The 22,497-nt window shown below is 41.6% G+C and overlaps 1 protein-coding gene across 3 annotated transcripts in view; it reads left to right on the top strand.

The window, feature by feature from the left end:
- klhdc8b (kelch domain containing 8B) overlaps positions 1–22,497 on the top strand; it is a 68,506-nt gene that overhangs the window by 7,992 nt on the left and 38,017 nt on the right. For 2 of the 3 annotated variants that reach the window (XM_019863129.1, XM_019863127.1), the window contains exons 2-3: positions 12,688–13,099; positions 14,822–15,255. In XM_019863129.1, the coding sequence (XP_019718688.1) occupies positions 14,865–15,255 (391 nt within the window). In that variant the 5' untranslated portion in view covers positions 12,688–13,099; positions 14,822–14,864. The remainder of the gene's footprint in view (positions 1–12,687; positions 13,100–14,821; positions 15,256–22,497) is intronic. The other variant, XM_019863128.1, reaches the window with a different exon arrangement.

Below are 22,497 nucleotides of genomic sequence, written 5' to 3'. Positions count from 1 at the left end.
CTGTAGTGAATGGAGCATATATATATATATATATATATATATAATCATTATGTATAATTTGTTTGTTTTTTTTTTGGCATGATCCACAATCACCATTTCCACATGCCAACATAGCTCATCATCCATTTTACTTTGTATTAAAATTTAATTTAAAAAAAACCCAAAAAAACAACACTTAGACTTCAAGCAGAAAAAAAAAAAGTTGTGTCGTTTGACCAAACAGTCAGCTGAGGCGCCCCGCTGCTCGTTGCCGAGCAACAATCGCATGCTGAGGCTCCGGCGGTAAAGAGGGCACACAGCTTTGGACCAGCCGGGGTGATTTTTGTAAAATTGGCTGGTGGCTCTGTTTGATGCCATCATGAATGGTTTAAATATTAGACTGTGACCGTACTAAAATGCACACCAAAATCCTGATGTAGCTGCTTAAACAAAAGTTCCATTCCACTTTATAGCTTGATTGAATCCTATTTGCTTGGGATAAAATACGACAGAAAAAAAAAATCATCCAGATTATCAATTTGTTTGTGTCCCATGATTTACTTCAAAATTAAAAGAATGATACAACATTATTTCAGTATAAGAAAAATACCTGTGAATGATGTGACTAAATGCGAATGTTGTGACCAAATGTGAATTAGTGCTAGAATTATATTTTACGAAATCTCGAACTATATTAATTTAGATCCCTATTAACTTGTCAGTCAATAGAATGAAAACGCTTATAGACTTACCTTGAATTTATTTCATTTGTTCACAAAAGGACAATACGCCAAACAGAGTGTTTGACTCTAGTCTCTTACTCAAAAATTAATCAATCTAGAAAGTGAAATAAAAGATGAACAGACCTCAAAAAAAAAAAAAAAAGGACAGCATCTGAGAATCTGTAATTACCGGTAAGTGTCCAACACGCCACTCCTGCCTGGAGCTTCAAATCCAAATACGCCACCGGAAACACGGAAGACATCCTTAGCAAAAGAGCGGTGTCGAAGAAATTGAAAATATTAAACTCTTTATCTCAACAATGTATAAGATACAAAAAGCAACATTAAGTGTTGAACAAATGTTAACATAACTGCATAGGAAGCAGTAAGATTGGAGCAACGTGGGCGTTATGGAAGCACGTGTCGAAAGCAGTCTTTGCTCAGGGCCCGTCTCCATGGAAACGAAGGCAGGATTAGAAGGCTGGATTAGAAGGCCTCGGGTGTCACCTTAAATTTGGACACCGCCTGCGGTGGAGTCGTGTCGTAAATTACGTCAGGTGGCCGACAAATTCAGCCTTCGGAGGACCCCGGTTGACGATCTACCGATGAGTGGAGTCCCAGAGCTGCTTAAGACCGCACGGCTGTAATTAGTTCGATTGGGTAAAGCTGCTGGTGTCCGTAACAGGTCAAACCGGGGAGGGAGGGGGCTGGGCTCGGGTTGTTAAAACAGCAGAAAAGGTTGTTAAAACGCTGCGCACCCCATTAGGGTGGAGCTACGGAGCGTTGCAAGAAAGTGAGATAGATTTAGTGTCATGAAGTCATTCCCAATCACTTCGCCACGCCCCAGACCGCATTAGTGTGCTGTAAGATATCATCAGGTTTGCCATGGGAAAGTTTCCACTGTCAGTTGGCTGAAAAATGATCGATTGACAACTATTGTATCTTTGTCCACGTGGAACGTCACAGATTCGATTTACAGGCAGCGCAATTCAAAGCTCTTCTAGTTGATTGTGTAAAGTACAGTCAATGCTTTTTGCATTCAACTGAAAAGGCCCTGGTTTCATTTGTGTTAGTCCATCTGTGAGTAATTTCAATGGAAAACAAATATTTTCTTCCCAATAGATAGAGAGAATGATACTGTAGATTGATAGTTTATTTTGATTCGATATTAGATTTTTTGTATACATTCTAATTGCCCCATGGGGATAAATAAAGTTTTCTGAATCTGAATTTTTGTAATTGGCATTCAATAACATTTGTATCATATCAAATATGTGCATTGTCGTAATAAAATTTGTGAAAGAAGACCCACGCATGTGTACAAGTACCTTGCGGCGCATTTGGCCACTATATGTGCTGGATAACAGAAGCAAATGCTGTTAGCTAATGCTAATCTGTGCTAACACCGCAGCCTTGCTTTACTTTTGTCTTTGACAAGATAGTGCTTCCGTGTACTGTATTTCTGCCACTGCTTCAAAACGGCAGATCTTCTTGACTAGTCACGTGTGGGGACACTTTGCGGGGGCAGTTATCAGGTTCTTGATGTCATAACATTTCAAACAGCTCACTCAGACTTATTTGCAGAGTCATATTTTCAGAAATAAGCAGGTAGCAAAGGATTTATTTGGTTGTTCAACACTTGACGGGCGAACAGGCACTCCAGAGACCCAAGTGTATACAAGCAATTAAAAAAGTTAAGTTTCCAAATTATCCCCTTTAAAAGTCTTGAAAGAGTGTCAGATTTCAAGCGAACGTCTTTATTAGCACCTCTTGTGATTTTTTTTTTCTTTTTCTTATACACATTTTATTGCAATGGCTGCCATAGAGACAGTCATCTCGGCCAACCTAATAAATTTTGGCATCACCCTTTTTTTTTTTTTTTTCTTTTTTTTTTATCACCACAGTCCTGACCTTCTGTTTGTTTATTTTCTCTTTCATCATCTATCCTCCTGAGTGTTGTTTGTTCTTTTTAATTTAGTGTTGCCTCCCTTCTATTCAAGGAAGAACGCTGCTCGGAAGCTGCTGAGCCACGTGGGGAGAACGTAGCCGAATGTCCCCACATGGCCTTTTGTGGCTCATGCCGCAGAGTCGGGCAGTATAAAGCAACACAGCAAGCTGTATTGTGACAGATTCGCTCTGAGTGAGTGCAAGAATTTAAAAAAAAAAAAAACACACACATAAAACAAGTGTTTACACTCCAAAAGGAGGTGAATCAAATTTTAAGTTCAGTGAGATTTTTTTTTCCATGTCACTAGCTACAGTATAAACACCATTACCTTATGTAAAAGTAACACTGAAAAATCTGATGAGGTAGCGCACACCACACGCATGGTCATCCTGACGCATACTACAGTTCTTGCAAAGTTTTGCGTTCCCTCGAAGAGATTGCAAGATAATGCAAAAAGGAACGTTTTTCTTCATGCGTGCTTGTGTACTTCCGGGACATCTTCCGGGTAAACGACAGCAACAAAGATGGAGTGTTTTCACCAGTGGGCGAGTTTAATTGAATTTTACTTTAAAATTAGCTTCATATACAAATACATAAAATATGTTATCGATCCTACGTACGGTTTCCAAAAAAAGCGAACGACATCTGAAACGCACTGTCATCTCTCAAACGATCACGTTCGAGGCAAGTAGTAGCCAAACTGACCCGGAAGTACATAAACGTGCATTGTAAAAAAAACAAAACGTTCTCTTGCTAAAAAACAAAAAAAAAACAAAAACTGCGCTATCTCGCAAACTTTGCAAAAGAACACAAAGTTGTTTTGTTTGTTTGTTTGTTTTTTTAAACTTAATTTATTTATTTTTCTTCCATGTCACCTTCGGAGCTCCTTTGTCTTGGTCTGTACAGGGTGGACCAGACTCACTTGATGTACTCAATGAAAATTTAATTCTCAATAAAATAAAGAAAACATTTTATTTTATTACTGTGCAGATAAGAATAGGTCATAGTGTTTTCAAATTTTATGGATGCACCAAGAACCTAGTATCGGTTATTGTATCCTATTGATTTTCACTAATATCTGATAACAGTTTGCTTGAAGGAGCGTGCACACATCCAATAGGCGTCTCAAATACCAGAAGTGTTCCCCTACCGGAAAATAAAATTGTGAGTTCGGATTGACGCTGTCAGAAATCCTTTTTACACTATTTTCTTTCTGTGTATACTGTACCTACACTGCATCAATCTGAGATATTCTAGAGTTCATATTTTACTCTCTCATCTCTTGTTGTACTCTCTCTAGTCCAGTTTTATGGTTGAACCACTTCTTCTTTTCTCAGTCATTGATGGCACTTCAAGAAATAAGTCCTGGTTGACTCCTTCAGGACTTGCATCACTTGTCACAAATCAGCTTTGATGTTGCAATATGACCTACTTTATTGTTTTGTCTGCTTGTTAAGCAAATGTGTCTTTTATTTCACACTGTTCTCATATTTGTCGATGAGAACAACTGTGAGCGTCCGCTCCTGTTCCTCGGCATGAATGCACAAATGAAAGGAAAAGTGTGCCCAATGGCGAAGAAGGCCGTGTGTGTGTGTGTGTGTGTGTGTGTGTGTGTGTGTGTGTGTGTGTGTGTGTGTGTGTGTGTGTGTGTGTGTGTGTGTGTGTGTGTGTGTGTGTGTGAGAGAGAGACCTGTGACATGTGACATGTGACCCTGACTCTGCTGTGGATTAAAACCCGGACTGATTTGTCGTATTACCAAATGAACAGATGGAGGCAGAACACTGCGGTCTGGTATCGTCTGTCATGTACAGTACATCAATGTCAACGCTTGGTTCAACGTGCAAGCAGAGGCTTTGTGTGTGAGACATCTGCCCACGCGCATTCTCTTTAGCCCCGAGAAATAAATCCTCCGCTGTTTAAGGACCCATTTGAAGCATTTATACTGTAAGAGTGGCAAATACAAATGGTTCATTTGTTATCTTAAGAGTTTCAGTTTGGATAGTACAGTATTTTGCGTTTGGCAATGTTTATGTTGCATGTGTCTCATCCACGGACACGAATTACCGTATTTTCCGCATTATAAGGCGCACCTAAAAGCATCCAATTTTCCAAAAAGCCGACAGTGCACCCTACATTTCAATGTGCTTTAAGTATGGTGTTACACAGTCTCTTTATATTCCCCATTGATTTGTTTCCCTGTTAGTGGTGGTTATTAGCAAGACCCAATTGCAACCTAAAAGCGTTCTGCCTGACACAAATTGACCTGTGCATTCGCCACTCAGACAACTACTTTGTGAGCTCTGCACAGCCATTATGCAACACAGATAATAGCAAAAGCATAGTTAACTACTGACTAAACGAAGGAAGAAGGATACAAGCGAGCCTTCTAAGGATATTTAACCCCTTGCGGATGTGAGCCCACAAAGTGTGTGTGTTTGTTGAATCAATGGTTTTTGTAATGCCATTTGTATTTATGTTTGATTTCCATGTTTGTGACCAGCTCTGCACGGCTTTGCCCGATATAAATAAAGCTGTGTTGTATTGTATTGTATTCCCTTTAGCATAACTCCATCTAGTGGATGCATAGCGCAACCGCAGCCATTATTATAGCTTCTATTCTATGCGCCTTATAATGCGGTGCACCCTATATATGAAAGCAGTTTTGCAAGAAGCCATTCATTGAAGGTGCGCCTTTATACTCCGAAGTGCCTTTATAGTGCGGAAAATACGGTACACTATTTGTAATTTGGTGACTTGGTGATGAAGAGCTTCCTCCACGAGTGAAATACAATTCATGCATTTATTGTCTTTTTGATGACACAGTCTCGGCTAGTAGTGGCCCAAGTCGACATTGCTAAAAAGTGTGCTTTAATTCTTGACCTTTTGTGGTATTTTGATGAAAGCATGAGATAAACAGCTGCAAATGGTTGAGTGTAGAAAGAAAAGCCTACTGGTCTGTCCATAGTGAGCTGGGATTCCCACAAACGTGACATGAATGATAGTCAGATGGACATCTTCTTTATATAATCCAGTAAGACCATCATATTGGGAGGTTGCAACATTTCTGCAGCATAACATTAAAAAAAAAAAAAAAAAAAAAAAAAACAACTAAAAATGTAGTAGGAGGACAATTAGTTGGGTTCATAATTCAAAAGCAATTCATAATTTCAAAGGCGCCCTGACAACATCGGCCTCCTCTTCTCGCTTTGCACGCACAAATAAATGTCAGAATGACAAATAGCGTCGTTCCTTATTAGTTTAAGCTGACATGCGGTGAACAAGATTGCAATCACATTAGAAGATTCTGGATTTATATCTCAGCTTTGATCAGTGTGCAGTTTGCAAGTTCCTCTGTTTTCCGACCATGTTTAAAAAAAAAAAAAAAACATGCACGTTAACAGGAGACTCTAACTTGGTCATTTAGCAGCAAATTGCGTGTCGTATTTTGGATTTACTGTATTTGTGTTCTGCTGCTAGATGATTTCTGACTCTGTCAGTTTGTTGCATGGTTTGCCTGCCTTGATGGTGATGGATGACACCGGAGGTGATCAGATGACACACACTGGCGGTCGCGGGTCAGGAAGTTTGTCGAAAAAAGAAGGAAAAATGTAATCGCTGCGAACAAACTATTTCCTGTTTTTTGATTGGATCGGACAGTAAGTTAGAGTCACTCAATTTGGAAAGGGAGGAATTGAATTCACTTGAATGGAGTGGAGCACTCTGTCGCTTCCCATCGGATCTCTTTCATCAGTTGTTACAGGGCGAGCCAAGCTGGATGAGGAGAATTACGTCAGGAAGATGAACTGCTCCGCGTCCAATTGAAACAAGCAGTGCGAGGTTTCAAAACCATTACTGGAGTATGCCTCTGGAAGTTGGTGTCAGTGATGTCAGTGGGGCTGTCTCCGTGGCGACAGACAGAGTGGATCGGAGGCTCAACCTCGATGGCATGGTGTTGCCTCTTGGTGGCACAGGCGGCAAATGTTCGATTTCCATCTAGAGAAGCAATGCAACGAAGCGAGAGGATGTCATTTTGTTTTGATGTTGTGTACCTCGCCACCGAGACCGTTTTGAATATCTCACTTTTTTATTTCTGGTGGCTTAACACGTCCTCCCCTCAATTTTATGGCTCAGTTGTTTATTTGATATTCTGTCTTTGTGTTGCCATCCTGACTATGTTGTAGAAAATCATCCAAGTGTGTAAAGAAGTCTTCCCAATAGAGCGGACAATTCCACATGAAGAGCTTTTTTCCAAATCACTGTGAATTAGCGTATTTTCCGCACTATAAGGCGCTTGGGAATAAAAGCCGCACTTTCAATGAATGGCCTATTTTAAAATTGCTGTCATATATAGGCCGCACCGCATTATAAGGCGCATAGAATAGAAGCTACAATAGTGGCTGCGGTTCATGACACATCCACCAGATGGAGCTACGCTAAAGGGAATACAATACAATACAGCTTTATTTATATTGCTCTTCCACAACCACTGCAGCTGTAACAAACAGAACATTTACAATACTACGTCCAAGAAATCAGAATATTGATCCATATATAAAACGCATCGGATTATAAAGCACATCGGATCATAAATCGCACTGTCAGCTTTTGAGAAAATTGAATGCTTTTCGGTGCGCCATATAGGGTGGAAATTACGGTACATTTATTCACCCAGATAGCCAATCCCGGATCCCAACTTGACCGTAGGCCAACATTGTCATATGCCGGTCATGCCCACTTGGCCAGTGAGAATTAAACGCGATGTCCCACAGACGCATGCTCAAGAAATTCCTTCAGAGTTTGATATGAATATATATGAATTTCATCTACACAAAGTCATCCTAAAAGATCCATTATTCTTTAATGTATGAGACAAATATGCATGGACCACTTTTCCTCCATGTTCTTCTCGTTGTCATTTTTGCACTGCAATTACTTTCATGATTTGTGTGAAGAGCTAACTGGTGGTTGTGTAATCATGGAGCAGACAGTTAATTATATTGGGAAAAGGAATGATGATCACCATGAAGAGAATCCTCATGAGGACAATGGTTCCCCCCCCCCCCCATCAGGGTTATGCTGCCTATAGGGAACAAACTGCCCAGCCTCTGCCAAATTTGATCATGGAGCGCATTCCGACAGGTTGTTGCTATTCAACATGTCACATTATTAGTTACACACGTTTGGCGTATTCCTTCTCCCCGGCTCAACCTTTAGAGCAGTTTAAAATTCACCACAAGCTACAGTATTAGTTGGGGGTTTTTTTTGTCTGTATTTTCTGAAATGGTTTTAAGAGTTGCTCCAGGATCTTTCACCCCTTTGGTGGTATTTCAGTGGTTTCCATGGTCACAGTCAACCTGTGGCAGAAAGTTGGAAAAGGGTCACTCAGAAAGCAGATGGCGAATGTCCTGTCATGCTTCTCTTCCACTTGGGCCTGTCACCGTGGAAGCAATCCAGATGATGGTGACAAGGTTCCCTCTCCTGTTCGAAAATACCTTTTGGAATGATGTGGGCGCCGTTAGTAGCAGACGCTATGCAGCTGCTTGCGGCAATCTTTGGCAGACCGAGTCATGCCAACATCCTCATAACACAAATCTCCCAAAGCACACCAGTGCGATCATGCTTTGAACTGGTGAATTATGTAACGCAAGTCAGCACAACTGCTTTTTTTTTTCTTTTCTTTCTACTCAAGCCACATACTGTAGGTGATGAAAAGTCCTGATAAAAGATGAAATCAAGTGCTTCATATCAAACGAGATGTAGTGATGCTACTGGGTGATGACAGCATGAAGAGTAAAGAAAGAAAAACAATTCTCATTAGTGCTCTCAGTGAGGCCTTTTCTTCATGTGGGTGGAGGTGAATGCGTATGTTTGCATGGCAACCAGACTCGCTCACCACATCATTTTGCTGCTTTTTTTTTTCTGTGTTTTAACGTGATGTGTTGTGTAATGTGATTCTAGAGAAGAAGCCAGAAGCTGTCACTGTCTTGTATGATTTGACTTTTTCAGTATATTTTTTTTGTTCATCCATCCATCCATCCATTTTCCGAACCGCTTCAGCAATAACTGTGCAGTGCCACCACGTCAGATTTTTGGATGACATCCAGTCGGAAAAAAATCCACCCAAAGTCCAATTTGTGATTTGTCACAAGGCACGATTTTGAGGTGATCTTTCTACTTTTGTTCAGTCAAAGAAAGAACCCTGTTGATTTTGAAGAATATTCATGGAGCAGAGCAATGAGGTAATATTTTGAGGATTTTGCAGATTTTTCGAGTCCATGACTGCTCAGTGGGGATGGCTCACTGTTTTCTAGTTGAATTCAAAGGGGGCAACATATGTACCAGTACTCTGGTCTGGCGATAAAGTCCGGCACTGACTTCTTTTTGCGTTGAAATACATGAAGCTCAAGCTGATCAAAGTCAAGAAGTGAACGTTTCTCGAAAGTCTCAGGAGAGGCATGAACTTCAATTCCGGATGTGGATTGTAGCAAACAGAAAGGAGTAGTAAGGTCATAGTAGCAATTATCAAGTTTGGGATCGACGTATTGGGTTGAAAGCAGCCATCATGATGAACCACCGTAAACGAGTTAATACATTAAAGAAAATAAAACCAAAGTATTCACCCGGGGTGGACCAACCACGTGGATCTTTCCCAAGCCGCTTTGTTTTTTCAGTTTGCAGAGACTCTCCAGCTTTGTGTTGTGAGAAGTGAAATATAAACATATTTGACCTTTTTGTTCCACAACACGTCTCATGAGTATGCTCCACTTCCTATTTGGAGAGGAGATCTGCCGCCATGAGTCAGATGCTGACTTGGCCTCTCAAAGATGTCTGTGCACTATTTCTTGGAGACACTATTCTTTTTACATTTGTGTGACAGGGAACTGTTTTGGTCTTAATTCTGATAAGGAGGCTGTGTTTGTGAACTTTGCGTTGTGTTCTATTGGCCACTGATCATTTTCATCACATCTGTTGGTTCCTGGAGGAAAAAGACAATGAGCCCACAGAATGGGGAAGTCCACCAGTAATCTACAAGTCGGGGCATTGTGCTGACAATTCCAAGAATTGTTTTTAATATAATTTCTTTTTCGTTCTTCTGCATCCTGTTGTGCAGTCATTCAGCCGAAAGCTTTCACTCCCGCTTTTAAATTTAGCCCCGCAAAACTTCATGGGCACCTCAAAATAGCTCGACCTCTTTTCTAAATCTCTAAGCTTCTTTTTGTGAATATAAGTGTGTGTACTTTGCCTTTTCAGGGGTGCTTGCTTCCTATTCACAAAGACCTCTTTCATGTAATCGTGCGGTTGCCAGAAAACGGCTACATACTGTATGAGGATCAGGGAGGGCTGACGGCAGAAGGAAGCACTCTTAAGAGATCATTATCAGCCTGAACATGTTACCGTTTTACTTTTTACTTACTCTTGCTCATCTAAATATGGTTCACTGTGAGAGCATTTGTGCTTGCAAAAATGTCGTATGAATGAATGAGCTGAATGAAAAGGTCGTGCATCCTTTAATTCTAAGACTTTAATTGTATTTGGACAATTGGCGTTTTTATGTATTTATACAAATTTTTACAAATGCCAATGATGTTTAAAAAGATGGAAGGATGCATTTTTAATCGATGTTTGAAAATCTTTGAACAGATCCAGATTCCACTGAGTCAAACCATTTTTTTGTCCAACAATTATGACGTTTGTTGACTTTTGAGGACACATAGGTGGGATGAGCATGACCTGCATTCATGTTGGGTCTATATTCAATTTATATCCACATATGGAGGAGGCCTGGGTCAAATCTGAATTAAAAACAAACAAAAAAAGCATCATTGTACACTTCACAATGATGGAAAAAAAAAGTCAGATAAGGGCAGAAAAAATTTAAATGAGTGGACGTTATGACCCATGTGAATAAGCGCAAAGTGATGAACAGGAGTTCATCCATCCATCCATTTTCTGAACCACTTTATCCTCACAAGGGTCGCGGGGCGTGCTGGAGCCTATCCCAGATGTCTTCTGGCCATAGGCTGGGGACACCCGAGTACCCGGAGAAAACCCACACAGGCACGGGGAGAACATGCAAACTCCACACAGGAAGGCCGGAGCTGAACCTCTGCACTGTGAGGCCGATTTGTGCTAACCAGTCGGCCATTGTGCCGCCAACAGGAGTTCAGCCCGCACTTAAGTCATTGACAAAGCAGCCAAGGAAGTTCAAGAGGGAAAAATCTGTTTGCAATCTGGACAAATGGAATGTCGAGTAGAGTGGATAGGTGAGAAATTGGTGGACACAAGGGACGGATAGATGAAAGGAAGGAGTATGGAAGAGTGAGGGAGGAAAATAAAAGATGGATCATGAGGGTGAAAGTTTGAAAAAATAAAAGGAGGGAAACCTTGGGGATGAAGGCTGATGGATCAACTTCGCCTGCCTTTTGCTCAGTCAAGGTTGGAAAACACAGCGTGTGTTCACCTAAGGTCAGGTCACTGACTTGATTTCTTTGTCTTCAAAAAGTCTCACGTTGGTTGGCAAGGATGTTTATCAAATGACACTGTCAGCATTTTATTCTGGATAAAGTTTGAATTCCAAACACTTCTGCAGTTGTACAAACCCAAGTTGCTGAACAGAGCGCATACTGTAGCCATGCAGTAAATGTTTTTCTTCTTTAAATCAACTCACTGTAACAATTGCAGTGTTTCATCACCGAACAAGACCCGAGAGTCAAGAGCTTCTCCCACCTCACCTCTGCTCACACTGAATTAGGAGGCAATCATTTCATTCTTGTAACTTTCCCAAAGTCATGCCCAACGGTCCTAAAGAGGAAAAGCAGAATTGGTGCTTTTTTTTTTTTTCCCTCAAGCTTTCGACACTCATCTGCACCTGCCTCGTCCGCTCTGTGCCATTTTCAACATTTGGTAGCTTGTAACGTCTGCCTTGTTAAAGGCAAAACATTGCGCGAAGCACAGCATCAAACAACCACATTTGGTCTGGACAGCATTGCAACAAGTTGCAATTTCAGACATGCCGTTTGACGTGGAGGCGGAAGCGGCAGTTGTCAGCGATTCAACACGCGGTGAGGAAAGCGACGTGAAAAACAAAACTCAAACTCAAGTTTCAAGATGAATGGACGATTCAAAAACCTGCAAGTCCCTCATACATAAGAAACATAACAACACCATCCATACATCCATTTTCTACCACTTATCCAGGGTCGGGTCGCGAGGGCAGCAGCTTTAGCAGGGAAGCCCAGACTTCCCTCCCCCCAGCCACTTCTTCCAGCTCTTCCCGGGGAATCCTGAGGCGTTCCCAGGCCAGCTGGGAGACATTGTCTCTCCAGCGTGTCCTGAGTCATCCCCGGGGTCTCCTCCTAGTGGGACAGGCCTGGAACACCTCAACAGGAAGGCGTCCAGGAAACATTCTAATCAGATGCCCGAGCCACCTCATCTGGCTCCTCCAGACATGGAGGAGAACCGGCTAGACTCTGAGCCCCTCCCGGGTGACCGAGCTTCTCACCTTAAGAACACATTGAACTGAAAAAAATGAATATGTTATTTCACCGATTTCAAGAAGAATGTTAACTGGCGCCGGCATCCGTCTTTTCATTTTGAATTGTATCTTTCACGTGATCTTAAACAACAGCAAGGAGTGAGCGTTTGGTGTTCCGGTGTCACTTGCTCCGACTGCTCCATCGAAGCAAAATATTTTGCACTGGGGGGGAAAAAAATGTCGCTGAATCTGTTTTGAACACGGCTCAGCTGAATGTGGCAAATATCTCAAGTGGCCCGTACCTTACAAGCAAACAACGGTTCATACGTTGCCTTAGGAACCGCATCCACGGGGGCGTGATCAGCAGTGTAGGATGTCTGAAGGTCATTTGTGTTTGTGAAATTGGAATCCATTTGCATCCAGCGGAACCACGCCCATCGTCCTTTCGTGCAGCCTTCAAATCTGTCATGGGATGTTTTGCCACCTCGTTTTCCGACATTTTTTTTTCTTTTTTATCCTGTGACTCGTCATTTAAAAACCATGTCTCTGTGTTTTCTTGCAGTTTGGGCCTCAACGAGGGACCTTCTCCAAAGCTCTTGCGTGCATCTGCTCTTCTGACTCAGAGTATATTCCTCCAGGCGATGGAGACGTTGCTTAATTAAGGCAGGAATAGCTTTTGCTTTTGCTCTTGTGAAGTTTTCATTTTAGGCTCTGGATCATTTACCCTCCTTAATTCTTTTTTTTTTTTTTAAAGATTGGTTGCTGCTTAAGATTTTTACGGGATGAGTTGTTCAGCCTGAAGTATATGTCCAAGTCCAAATAAGCTCCTCGCAGGACACACTGAGGGAAGGACACGGCGAGGGAAAAGGTGGAAAAAAAAAAGTTGTGAAGAGCAGATGGCTTTGCTGTTCGCAAACCAACAGCCGAATGAATAAAACATTTAAATAAGGGGAGACGTGACATCTGGAAGAAGGGTGAGTGCCACGCCTTTTTTTTTTCTTTTTTACCTCCACCACTCTCGCCTCCACATTCGTCCACCTATCCGACGCTCCCTCTCCTGGATGCCAACGTGCAACCTTTGTCAAACTTAAAATGTCATGTTTAGTGATCGACTGTATTTTCCGCACTATAAGTTGCACTTAAAAACATTCAATTTTCTCAACAGTGCTCTATATATATATATATATATATATATATATATATATCGAGTTTGTTTTTTTTTCTGAAATATTTATTTTGTGCATGCAATACTTTGTTTTTCTTTTCTACCAATGATTACGCAGCGCGAAAAGAAGCAAACAGAAAATAGTTTTGCTGTAGCGGTGACATTGTGACTATGATATGTTTTATTTTACTTGTCCTCCTCCAAAAAAATGTCATTCATTAAAATCAGGCAACCTCCCCGGCATGTATCAGGAATGCAAAATAAGAATGTTGTGGACATTTTCACGGGAAAGGGTTCATTTTGATTGGAAGCTGTACCTTTTCGTTCACATTCTGTTCACTTTCGTTGCGACATATACATCCCAAAGGGAATATTTTTTGGCTTTGCATTGTTGCGCATCTGAAATGCTTCATTAAAATGTATTAAGGGTTGTGTTTAACCCTTTCATGCACCCGTAACCTGATAACATGATAACCTGTCGACTGTAGTAACCGCTATCCCTGAAAGGGTTAAATGGCCACGGCTGATTTTTTTTTAATATTGTCATTGTCATTTGATTTTTCTTTGTATTTAAAAGCGAAATAAAGTCAATTCAAATCGTTTGGATTTTAGGGGTGGGCGGAACAAGAGATTTATTTTCAGGCCACATAACAGAGTCCTACTGTGAATCGCATAGTGTGTTAAAAGAGGCCGTTATTGGGGTTATCGTGCAAATCTTCATATAACTCCTGTGAATGATGACAAAGAGTTTTTACTTTCTCCCCAATAAATGTTGCGTGCCAAAGGAGACAAATCCCAATCATGAATCCAAATTGTGATGCTAGGAAAGTTATGGGAAGGCATGAAATTTTGCTCAGGGATGAGTTGCTGCACTTTGTCTGTAATACTATGAATAAAAAAACAGGAAATGGGAGTATTTATTTTCCTGGTCGATGTGCCTCTAAATGTGTTTCTCTAAGTTAGGGGTGACTGTGCTCCTACAAAAAAAAAAAAAAAAAAGTTTATCTGGAGCCCCTAAGATACATCTTTGTTGTTTGTTTGGTGGTGTGCCGTTACATTTTTGTAATGCAAAAGGATGGGAGACACTGTTGAGTTCATCTAGTTGATGAACACAATTATGAGCAAAACCTCATGATCAGTTAGCAATATCATGCTAAAACAAGTTCGCTATTCAGAAAGGTGTAACTAAAATGAAAGCTAGCTCCCAAGATTTAGATAATAAAGCTTTATTTAAATTACACCATGACTACATTTAGCAGGATTATTTCAACATTCAAAAGTTGTATCACTAATTGAAGGTCAACTCGAAAACTTCAGTCCGCTTGAATTGGTGCCAAGTGGCGTCACGATGCACCAGATGCTAAACATGGGTGCGTTACCGCCACCTACAGTAATAGTGGCGCAGTATTGTCTGGATTTGCCATGATTTATCAGTCACGCAAGTCAGGCGGACTAGTTTCTGATTGTTCAGCCTTGGTGGAGGTCGCGCGCACGAGTGAGAGCCATTCTAATTGTTTTATTTTCCCTGTAGCCTGGTGTGTGATGGTGTCCCCCCACCGCTCAGTCTCGGAGACATGCCCGTGCAGGAGATGGCGGTGAGTCCTGTCAAGTCCCTATACTGGGAGAAGTTCCCCCCTATGTCCCAGCGCAGAGTCTACTGCACCCCCATCTATCACGAAGGCCTGGTCTATGTGCTGGGGGGCTGCAGTGAGACCGGCATGCCCCTGGACAGCGCGGAGGTGCTTGATGTGGAGAGCCAGACGTGGAGCCAGTTGCCGCCGCTGCCAACGGCGAGGGCGGGGGCTGCGGCCGTGGCGCTAGGGGGGCAGGTCATGGTCCTGGGAGGAATGAATCAGCAACAGACCCCGTTGGCGTCAGTGGACGTTTTTCACCCAGATGAGGGCAAATGGGAGCCGAAGGCCAGTCTGGGGCAGCCATCCATGGGCGTTACCACCGTGCAGAAAGGTATGTTACCGTTACATGAAGCGGAGAGAAAGCAAGCTAGGTTGGAAATTTGCTACTTGGTATTGGTTATGTCATCTTTTCAAGAAATTAGCTTAGCATTTTGTTTTACTCAGTAAGCACCAACACATGAGACGAACAACCATTCGCAATCACAATCACACCTAGGGGCAATTTAAAGTGTTCAATCAACCGGCCATGCGTGTTTTGGGCATGCGGGAGGAAACTGGAGCACCCGGAGAAAACCCACACAGGCCAGGGGAAGAGAGATAAACTCCACACAGGAAGGCCAGAGCTGGTATCGAACCCTGCACACTGTGAGATCGATGTGCTAACCAGTCGGCCACAGTGCCTCGGGACATTTCGAAATCTTTGTATTGGCTGCTGCCAATGTCTGTGCAATGGCTCTGATTTTGTTTGATTTTGTCAGCTCTTTGGTTAGTGAATAAGTGGTATCAAGTGTGACTATACCACAAACTATGATCCTTCACTATAATTTCAAACTCATCTTATGTTACCCTTTTAAGTACTTGAAGTGGCTTACAGAAGTGTGGATTTTCATTCGATCAATCGCTGAATCTTCACTTGGGTTGTGAACGAGCTGGAATTTGGGAAGGAAAAAAAATTCACCAGAACTACGCTTGTATATCGACATGCGACAAAGAATACCCAATAACTTCTGCTATTGGGTATTCTTGTGTCAAGGTCCTCCTACCTTGACACCACAGTGGTCACCTCAATCCTCTAGGCTGCAAAATGAGTCCGATGACTGTGGGGCCGTCTGCAAACCTGAGGATGAAGTTGTCTTTGGGTCGAGGATGAGACTTAACATGTTTGCGCTGGTGCTGGCTAAAGTCCTGTTCCCAGTCTTGACAGACTGCAGCCTGCCAGTTAGTCAAGCAGCCAGTTACTGAGGGTGAGGTTCAGGCTGAGTGTCGTGGTTTATGGGTGGGGTAGCAGTATTAAAGGTGGAGCTGTAGTCAGTGAGGAGTGTGATTCCTGAGCTAGGAGTTTCTGTTTTCCAGATGAGAGCGAGTGTAACGGAGTGGGGCAGCGATGGATTCTGAGGTGGGCTTGTTGTGATGGTAAGCGTGTTGCGGTGTGTCATGTGAGTCTAGTACGGTGCTCTGGATGTGGATTTCCAGCACGGCTTTTTTTTTTTTTTTTTTTGAGGCATTTCATCATGATTAGAAGTTGCAGGTATTGGCTGCATTTTGCTCTTTGAAACGTGTCAACCCAGGTTTCCCTCTTAGGGATGTGGTTTTCCTGACTCCAAAGATTGGGAGTCATAGGTATACAAGGATCTTTCTTCATCTGGACCTTTACACAGGACTCATTTCCCCCAAGGGAGGCGAGCAGAACACAGCTACCACTTTCACAGACACTCAAAAGCCTACCACGAGCCAATATTTATTATTCAGGTTCCTGTAACTGTATCATGACACCACTATCTCTTTAGGACCTTATTCTATGTCACCTTCACTTAGCTAACTTAGTCTGACTCACTGGAAGAGAGGTGTCAGCATGTGCTAAATCTTTCTATTAAGAAAAGCATCAATGCTACATAATCCAATTCAAACTAAATTACGCTATCCTGCCAAGCGCTAATCGGCAGGTAGCCCGCCAGTGCTCCTCTCACGTTTGCTGTTATCTGCAGGGTAATAGAGGCGTATGAAGCTCTTAATAGGACATTAAATTAGCAAAAAACCTGTTTCGTTTGATTTGCCGCGCCTCACTGGCTGCCCTTTGTCCCACTCGGCTCATTGGCAGATATGCAAATAACAATTTATCAGCACTCGCTCAGGTGTTTTACTTCCTTCGCGGCACTGTCTAAATAATGAGGACATACTAATTGTGTTACCGTTGTGTCTTCACCGGTGCATCAAGTAGAAGTGATGGCATATGATACCAAATGGTATTACATGGGAATTAGTTACATGATTTATTGGATCAGAGGGCAGTCGCGACTTGCAGGAACAATAACAACATGAGCGGATTGTTACCTCTTTATGAGCCAGGCGCCAAGAGGCTTGGAGGGTTCATGTGATGTCAGGCCGACAGCTTTGAGGTAAACCCAGGAGACAAATCTCGTCGTGAGTGGTTGTTTTTAGCCATGCTGGCATTCAACAACGACTCGCTCATTGCCACTTTTAACTAAGGCTTTCGAGGAGCGAGCCTGGACTAACTTGCATAGCTCAAGTTGAATACCTCCCTCCTGATGTTGGTCATGGCACCAATGTGTCGTGGTCATTCTGTGCGGTCACCGTAGCCCAGGGTGAGAGTGGAGTGTGCTACACAATGAGCTAAAAGCCTCGTCGGTTCACCCAGCGGCCAGCACTCCTCTTAAAGCTTTCAAGGAGTGAGGTTCGACCAACGCGCATTTGACCTGGAATCAGCTACATAGGCGCTGCTAATTGTTCATCTGTGGTCAATTTCTTTCCACTGATTCCACTTGAATTATTCTTCATGGCTTCTTGTCAATTTGTGAACGCCAACCACTTTGTCTTTGAACTCCACTTGCATGATCATTGTCCACAAGTCAGATTATCAAGTATCAGGGTTGTCCCAATGTTACACTCTGACGATGGAGGGTGGATGATTCATTCAAAGTGGAGGATGATATACATAATCTCATGTATTTCAGTGCACGACAAACAGTTTGTGAATCGCTGGAATAAGCGCTACATTCCCAGTTTAAAACACCAAAAGAAAAATGCCAAATAATACTGAGCATCATTGTACTTTACATCACAGTGTGCAAGAGTTACTGCCGGTGATTTCAAAATGACGTGGATAGAGAGCATCAATAACCCTCCTTCAATCTCAGGTCTTAAAATATTTATGAATATGTATTTCACTACATGTTTTGAAAGTGATATAGCGCGTGATATTAATCCAATGGCATGCGGTGGGAAATAAACATAAATAGATGCTGCCTTTTTAAACCGGGGTTTTCCTCGACAGTTAATTTTCACATTTTATTTGCTGCACACAAGCTGTGCTGGGAAGGAAAGCATTTCATCCAAAAGTAGCCTATAACGTCAAATATGTGAATGAAAACTGCGGCACGCCACACTAGAATGTCTCAGCCCTCCAGCTGACAGAAATTGGCACATTCAGTAGGCGATGGCATTCGCCATCGTATCTTGCCATGCACCAGCAGAGGTAGAGAGGCTTCACAGCATCAAAGGACCGGAGGCGAAAAATGCTGCCTGTTATCATGGTTGTCAGTCTTCGTTACCTCCACGACGACAGTCTTTCGGTCTACAATGCCACTGATTGGTTTGTGAGAGAGTGTCATAAAAACACTCATTTCAACTACCTTGTGGATATTCTCATTCTTCCAGGTCATTTTATTTTTGAGGGCATATATTTGGGATCAATGCCCCGAGAGTAATTATCACGGTCATGTTCGATCAACGTGGAGATTTAAGAATTGTGTACATGGCAGAAGTACTGTATGCAAAGGGCAGTATCAAAAACGAAAACTGCGATACTGTCATACATAAACCGGTGATGCGTTTGAAATGGCGGAATCACAACAGTTTGTGCCGCCATTAAAGATAAAGCCATATTAACTCAGTGTTACCAAACATGTAATGAGGATCATGATTATGATCTTATTATGAATGTCATGTGAGTACATGTCATGTGACTACTTTTGCTCATGAAGGTCATCTGAACGGCGTGAGAAAAAGTGCGTAAACCGCGAATGCAAATTCTGTTCAAGTATGCGAAACAGACTGGAGGAGAGGACCAAACTGGCTAATCCGACTACTAACGCTGAAATTACGGACTCTACAGTCTCGCTTAGGTCAGCAGCATGGGAGCATTTTAGCTCCCCGGTTAAGAGCAGAAATAGAAATTGCATCGTCGACAGGAGGCAGACAATTTGGCACAGAGCAGTTGACGGGACAATCAACAATGCAGGGCAAAAGCTGACTGGCGACTCGGCATTTCATGGGCATCACTTGCCGAAGATTGCCGAACAAAAGCATTTTCGTTGTTATGGGTCTACGATAATTATGAACATGTGTGGCTTGCGTTTAAAAAAAAAAAAAAAAAAAAAAGATTATTGAAATGGTTTTAGCCGTTAGTATTACTCAAAAGATAGTTGGTCAAGTTTACATAACACTTGACCTTTAAGCACCTTCAATAGTACAGTCATGAAAACAAAATCACAAACATCGACATTCATTCATAACAGTCATGATTTTGACTGACTTTACTTCACCATTTCCATCAAGGGAAGCATGCAGTACAAAACCACAACAGCCACTAAGTTTAAAAAAAAAAAAAAAAAACTGTGACAATGAAGCATGAATCTCAAGATAATTGAATGGCCAATGGTTACAAGAAAACAAAATCTGTAAAAACGATTGCGTTATATTGCAAGACTCATTGCGTTGTAGCACAATGAGTTTTGCAAAAACATCTCTAAATAACGTAAATTATTTGTGAGGGAATTCCACTTCCGGGTCAATAGCAATCGCCTCGGCTACCGTTAACATTTTGTGCTTTGCATGCCAAGTATGTTCATCATTCATGCTCCTGCCAGCGTCGCCGTACACTTAAAAGCTACTCAACTTTTTTGTGAAAGTTAAACTAACAGGATGCTTAGGGCGCAGTGTACACTAACACAAAAATATAAAATATTAATAACACGCACACATTCCTTCCTTATAAAACATTACTGCCTGTCACTATTTTTTACCAAGCCTAATGTTCTATCTATTCTGCGTGCCAGAATAAAATGAACTATCTACGCTAAATGTAGCATCTGCTTGAAGGCAAAAATAAACATGAATATTTATTTTTTTAGTATGTAAATTTAGGCATCAAGGGGTTTTATTGTACTTGATTGATTCCACAGGGGAAAGTTATGGAGTTATAGCGCCACACCGTGCATTCAGCTCATTGTCCATCCGCAGTATGTTCTGTATTTCCTAACGCTATTCATTGTCAACCATGAACGACATCCATAAAAATGAAACTTGTTAAAAATGGACCGAGGAGAGCATAGCAGTCAATATAATTCATTAATAAGATTCCTCTCAAATATTTGTTCTGGGAAATGGTGAGTCCATCGCAGTACAGTATATGGTTTGGCGGGGGTGCGTTGAACTTTCACAAGCTAATCAGATGAATAATGGAGGATATTAAATGCTCTTCTCGCTGCTGCTGTTGCTGCAGTGAGATCATGCATATGCATGACAGACCTGCGCGTGTTTCTGCATGCACGGAAACAAGAACAGTATCTGCTGCACAGATTTTTCAAGAATATCGCTCGCTTGTGTACGACATGTTATAATCCATAAGTCTGTCATACCACAATGTACTGTAACTCTCTTTGTACGATAAAAGTAATCACCTCTCAGCAAAAGACACACACACACACACACACACACATTGAAATGCTCTCATATAAAGTCAAGTTTTGATCACCCTGTTTACTATGCTAAGCTACTGTTTTCTGAGCTCTCTCGAAGGGTATTGCAATTCCAGAGTTCCTCCTCATGAGTATTTGGTGCAAATTTTTATGACAACCATGAATATCCAATTATCATGCTTGTATCCGGAAGCAAGGAAGTATTTCATAAAAAAACAAAAAAGACCCCAAAAAAAAACACCACAACAAGCTCTTTTTAGAGTCTTTTTGGAATGGAAGCTTTGATACACCGTAACTATATTTTATTGGTTATTTGGACATCCGGTGTTGACAGTCCATAAAGGAAAATACAACCGATCGCAGTATATTCTAAATCTGAATTACCATATAGATAGCATGCATGCAGGAAGTCTCGATGATGACCAACTCACTTTGGAATCATAATATTGTGCTTTGTATGGGGAAACTATTGTAATAGCCACAGTATTTATTTATTTATCTCTTTATTTATTTAAGCACAGCATGGCTGCTATGTTTGTGGATTATGTTGTAGCAGGAGTGCATCACCGCCGAGGTTAACTGTTGCCTGGTGCTTTTTAGAGAAGTAGACAATAGTTCCATATGAGTGATTCACGACTACATTTTCTTACTTAAAAAACAAAAAAAAAAAATCCAACACATTGGGTATGATCTCATGGGTTTCTGGGGGACTACTGAGTGAAAGAACATGGCTGCATCTAGTCCATTTTTCATTAGCACATCCTCATAAGTAAGTACAGTAAAGCAGCATGGGATGTAATTTAAGTGAGTAAGAGACTGGGAAGTCGCAGGGTCTTTTTAAGTATAAATGAATTGCTCTGGAAAAAAAAAGGAAACATATAGGAGGTGCGTGGAAGGATGGCAGGCATCTATAGAACAAGGTTAAAGATTATAAATGTATGTGGCTAACCATAGCTGTTAATTTTAATTCCATCCCCAGAAACTTTGTTGGCATTGGCTTTTTATTTTCTTCAAATACTTGCGAAGCCGAATTGATTAATAATAATCATAATTGGGTAAAGAGTCACAAGGTTTTTGAAATGCTAACAACCATTAATGAGCGAAAAGCTTCTGGTGCTTTACCAGCTGGAATTCCCTTGAGTGAGCCAATAAAAGATGATTTTGTTTGGCATGCAGTCAGACTGCCAGTGGAATGTGGCGACATTTTCTTTTCCCTTTCGATGTTAATGTATGAAAAAGCTGTTTTATTTGCGCCCCCTTGGTTCATCCATCTCGTTTTAGGGAGGTGAATGTCAGTAATCTTCAAAAATCTCTCCAGTGCAATTATTTTAAAGTGTTTCAAGTCGTTGCATCGCTGAAGTGCAGCCGTCAATTGTCAAAAGTCTCAAACACTTGTTGAAAAATCCTCTTTTGACTTAATTCAAGCCTGGACCACCTTGAATATTTTGTCAGCCCCTTTATGATTAGTTTGGACACACGAATCAGTCAACAGTAATTCTCACCTGATTTTTTTTTTCTTTCAGTGTGGCCTTTAATAATACACCCTTGCACGTGTCACTGATGACTGAAAGACTGCATTCATTTTAAAAGGGACATCGGTAACAACAACAAAAAAAAAAAAGCGATATACAGTACCAGCATTGTCAAAAGTAAAGACAATTTGCAATTTTGTGATTTTCAGCAAGAAACAATGAAGTCGATGCACATCATTTGCCTTTGCGGGCCACATGATGTGGCAGGCCAGATCCGCCCCCCGGGCCTTGAGTTTTACACGTGTGCCGCACAGGATAAGCGATATGAAATAAAAACAAAAAAATGTGCGGACGGATGACAGAATTACTTAATCCATCCACTAG

This window comes from Hippocampus comes, unplaced genomic scaffold (assembly GCF_001891065.2).
Source record: "Hippocampus comes isolate QL1 unplaced genomic scaffold, H_comes_QL1_v1.1 scaffold1, whole genome shotgun sequence".
Classification (NCBI taxonomy): Eukaryota; Metazoa; Chordata; class Actinopteri; order Syngnathiformes; family Syngnathidae; genus Hippocampus; species Hippocampus comes.
The sequence above is the reverse complement of the archived record's forward strand: the minus strand, read 5'-3'. Positions and strand labels throughout refer to the sequence as shown.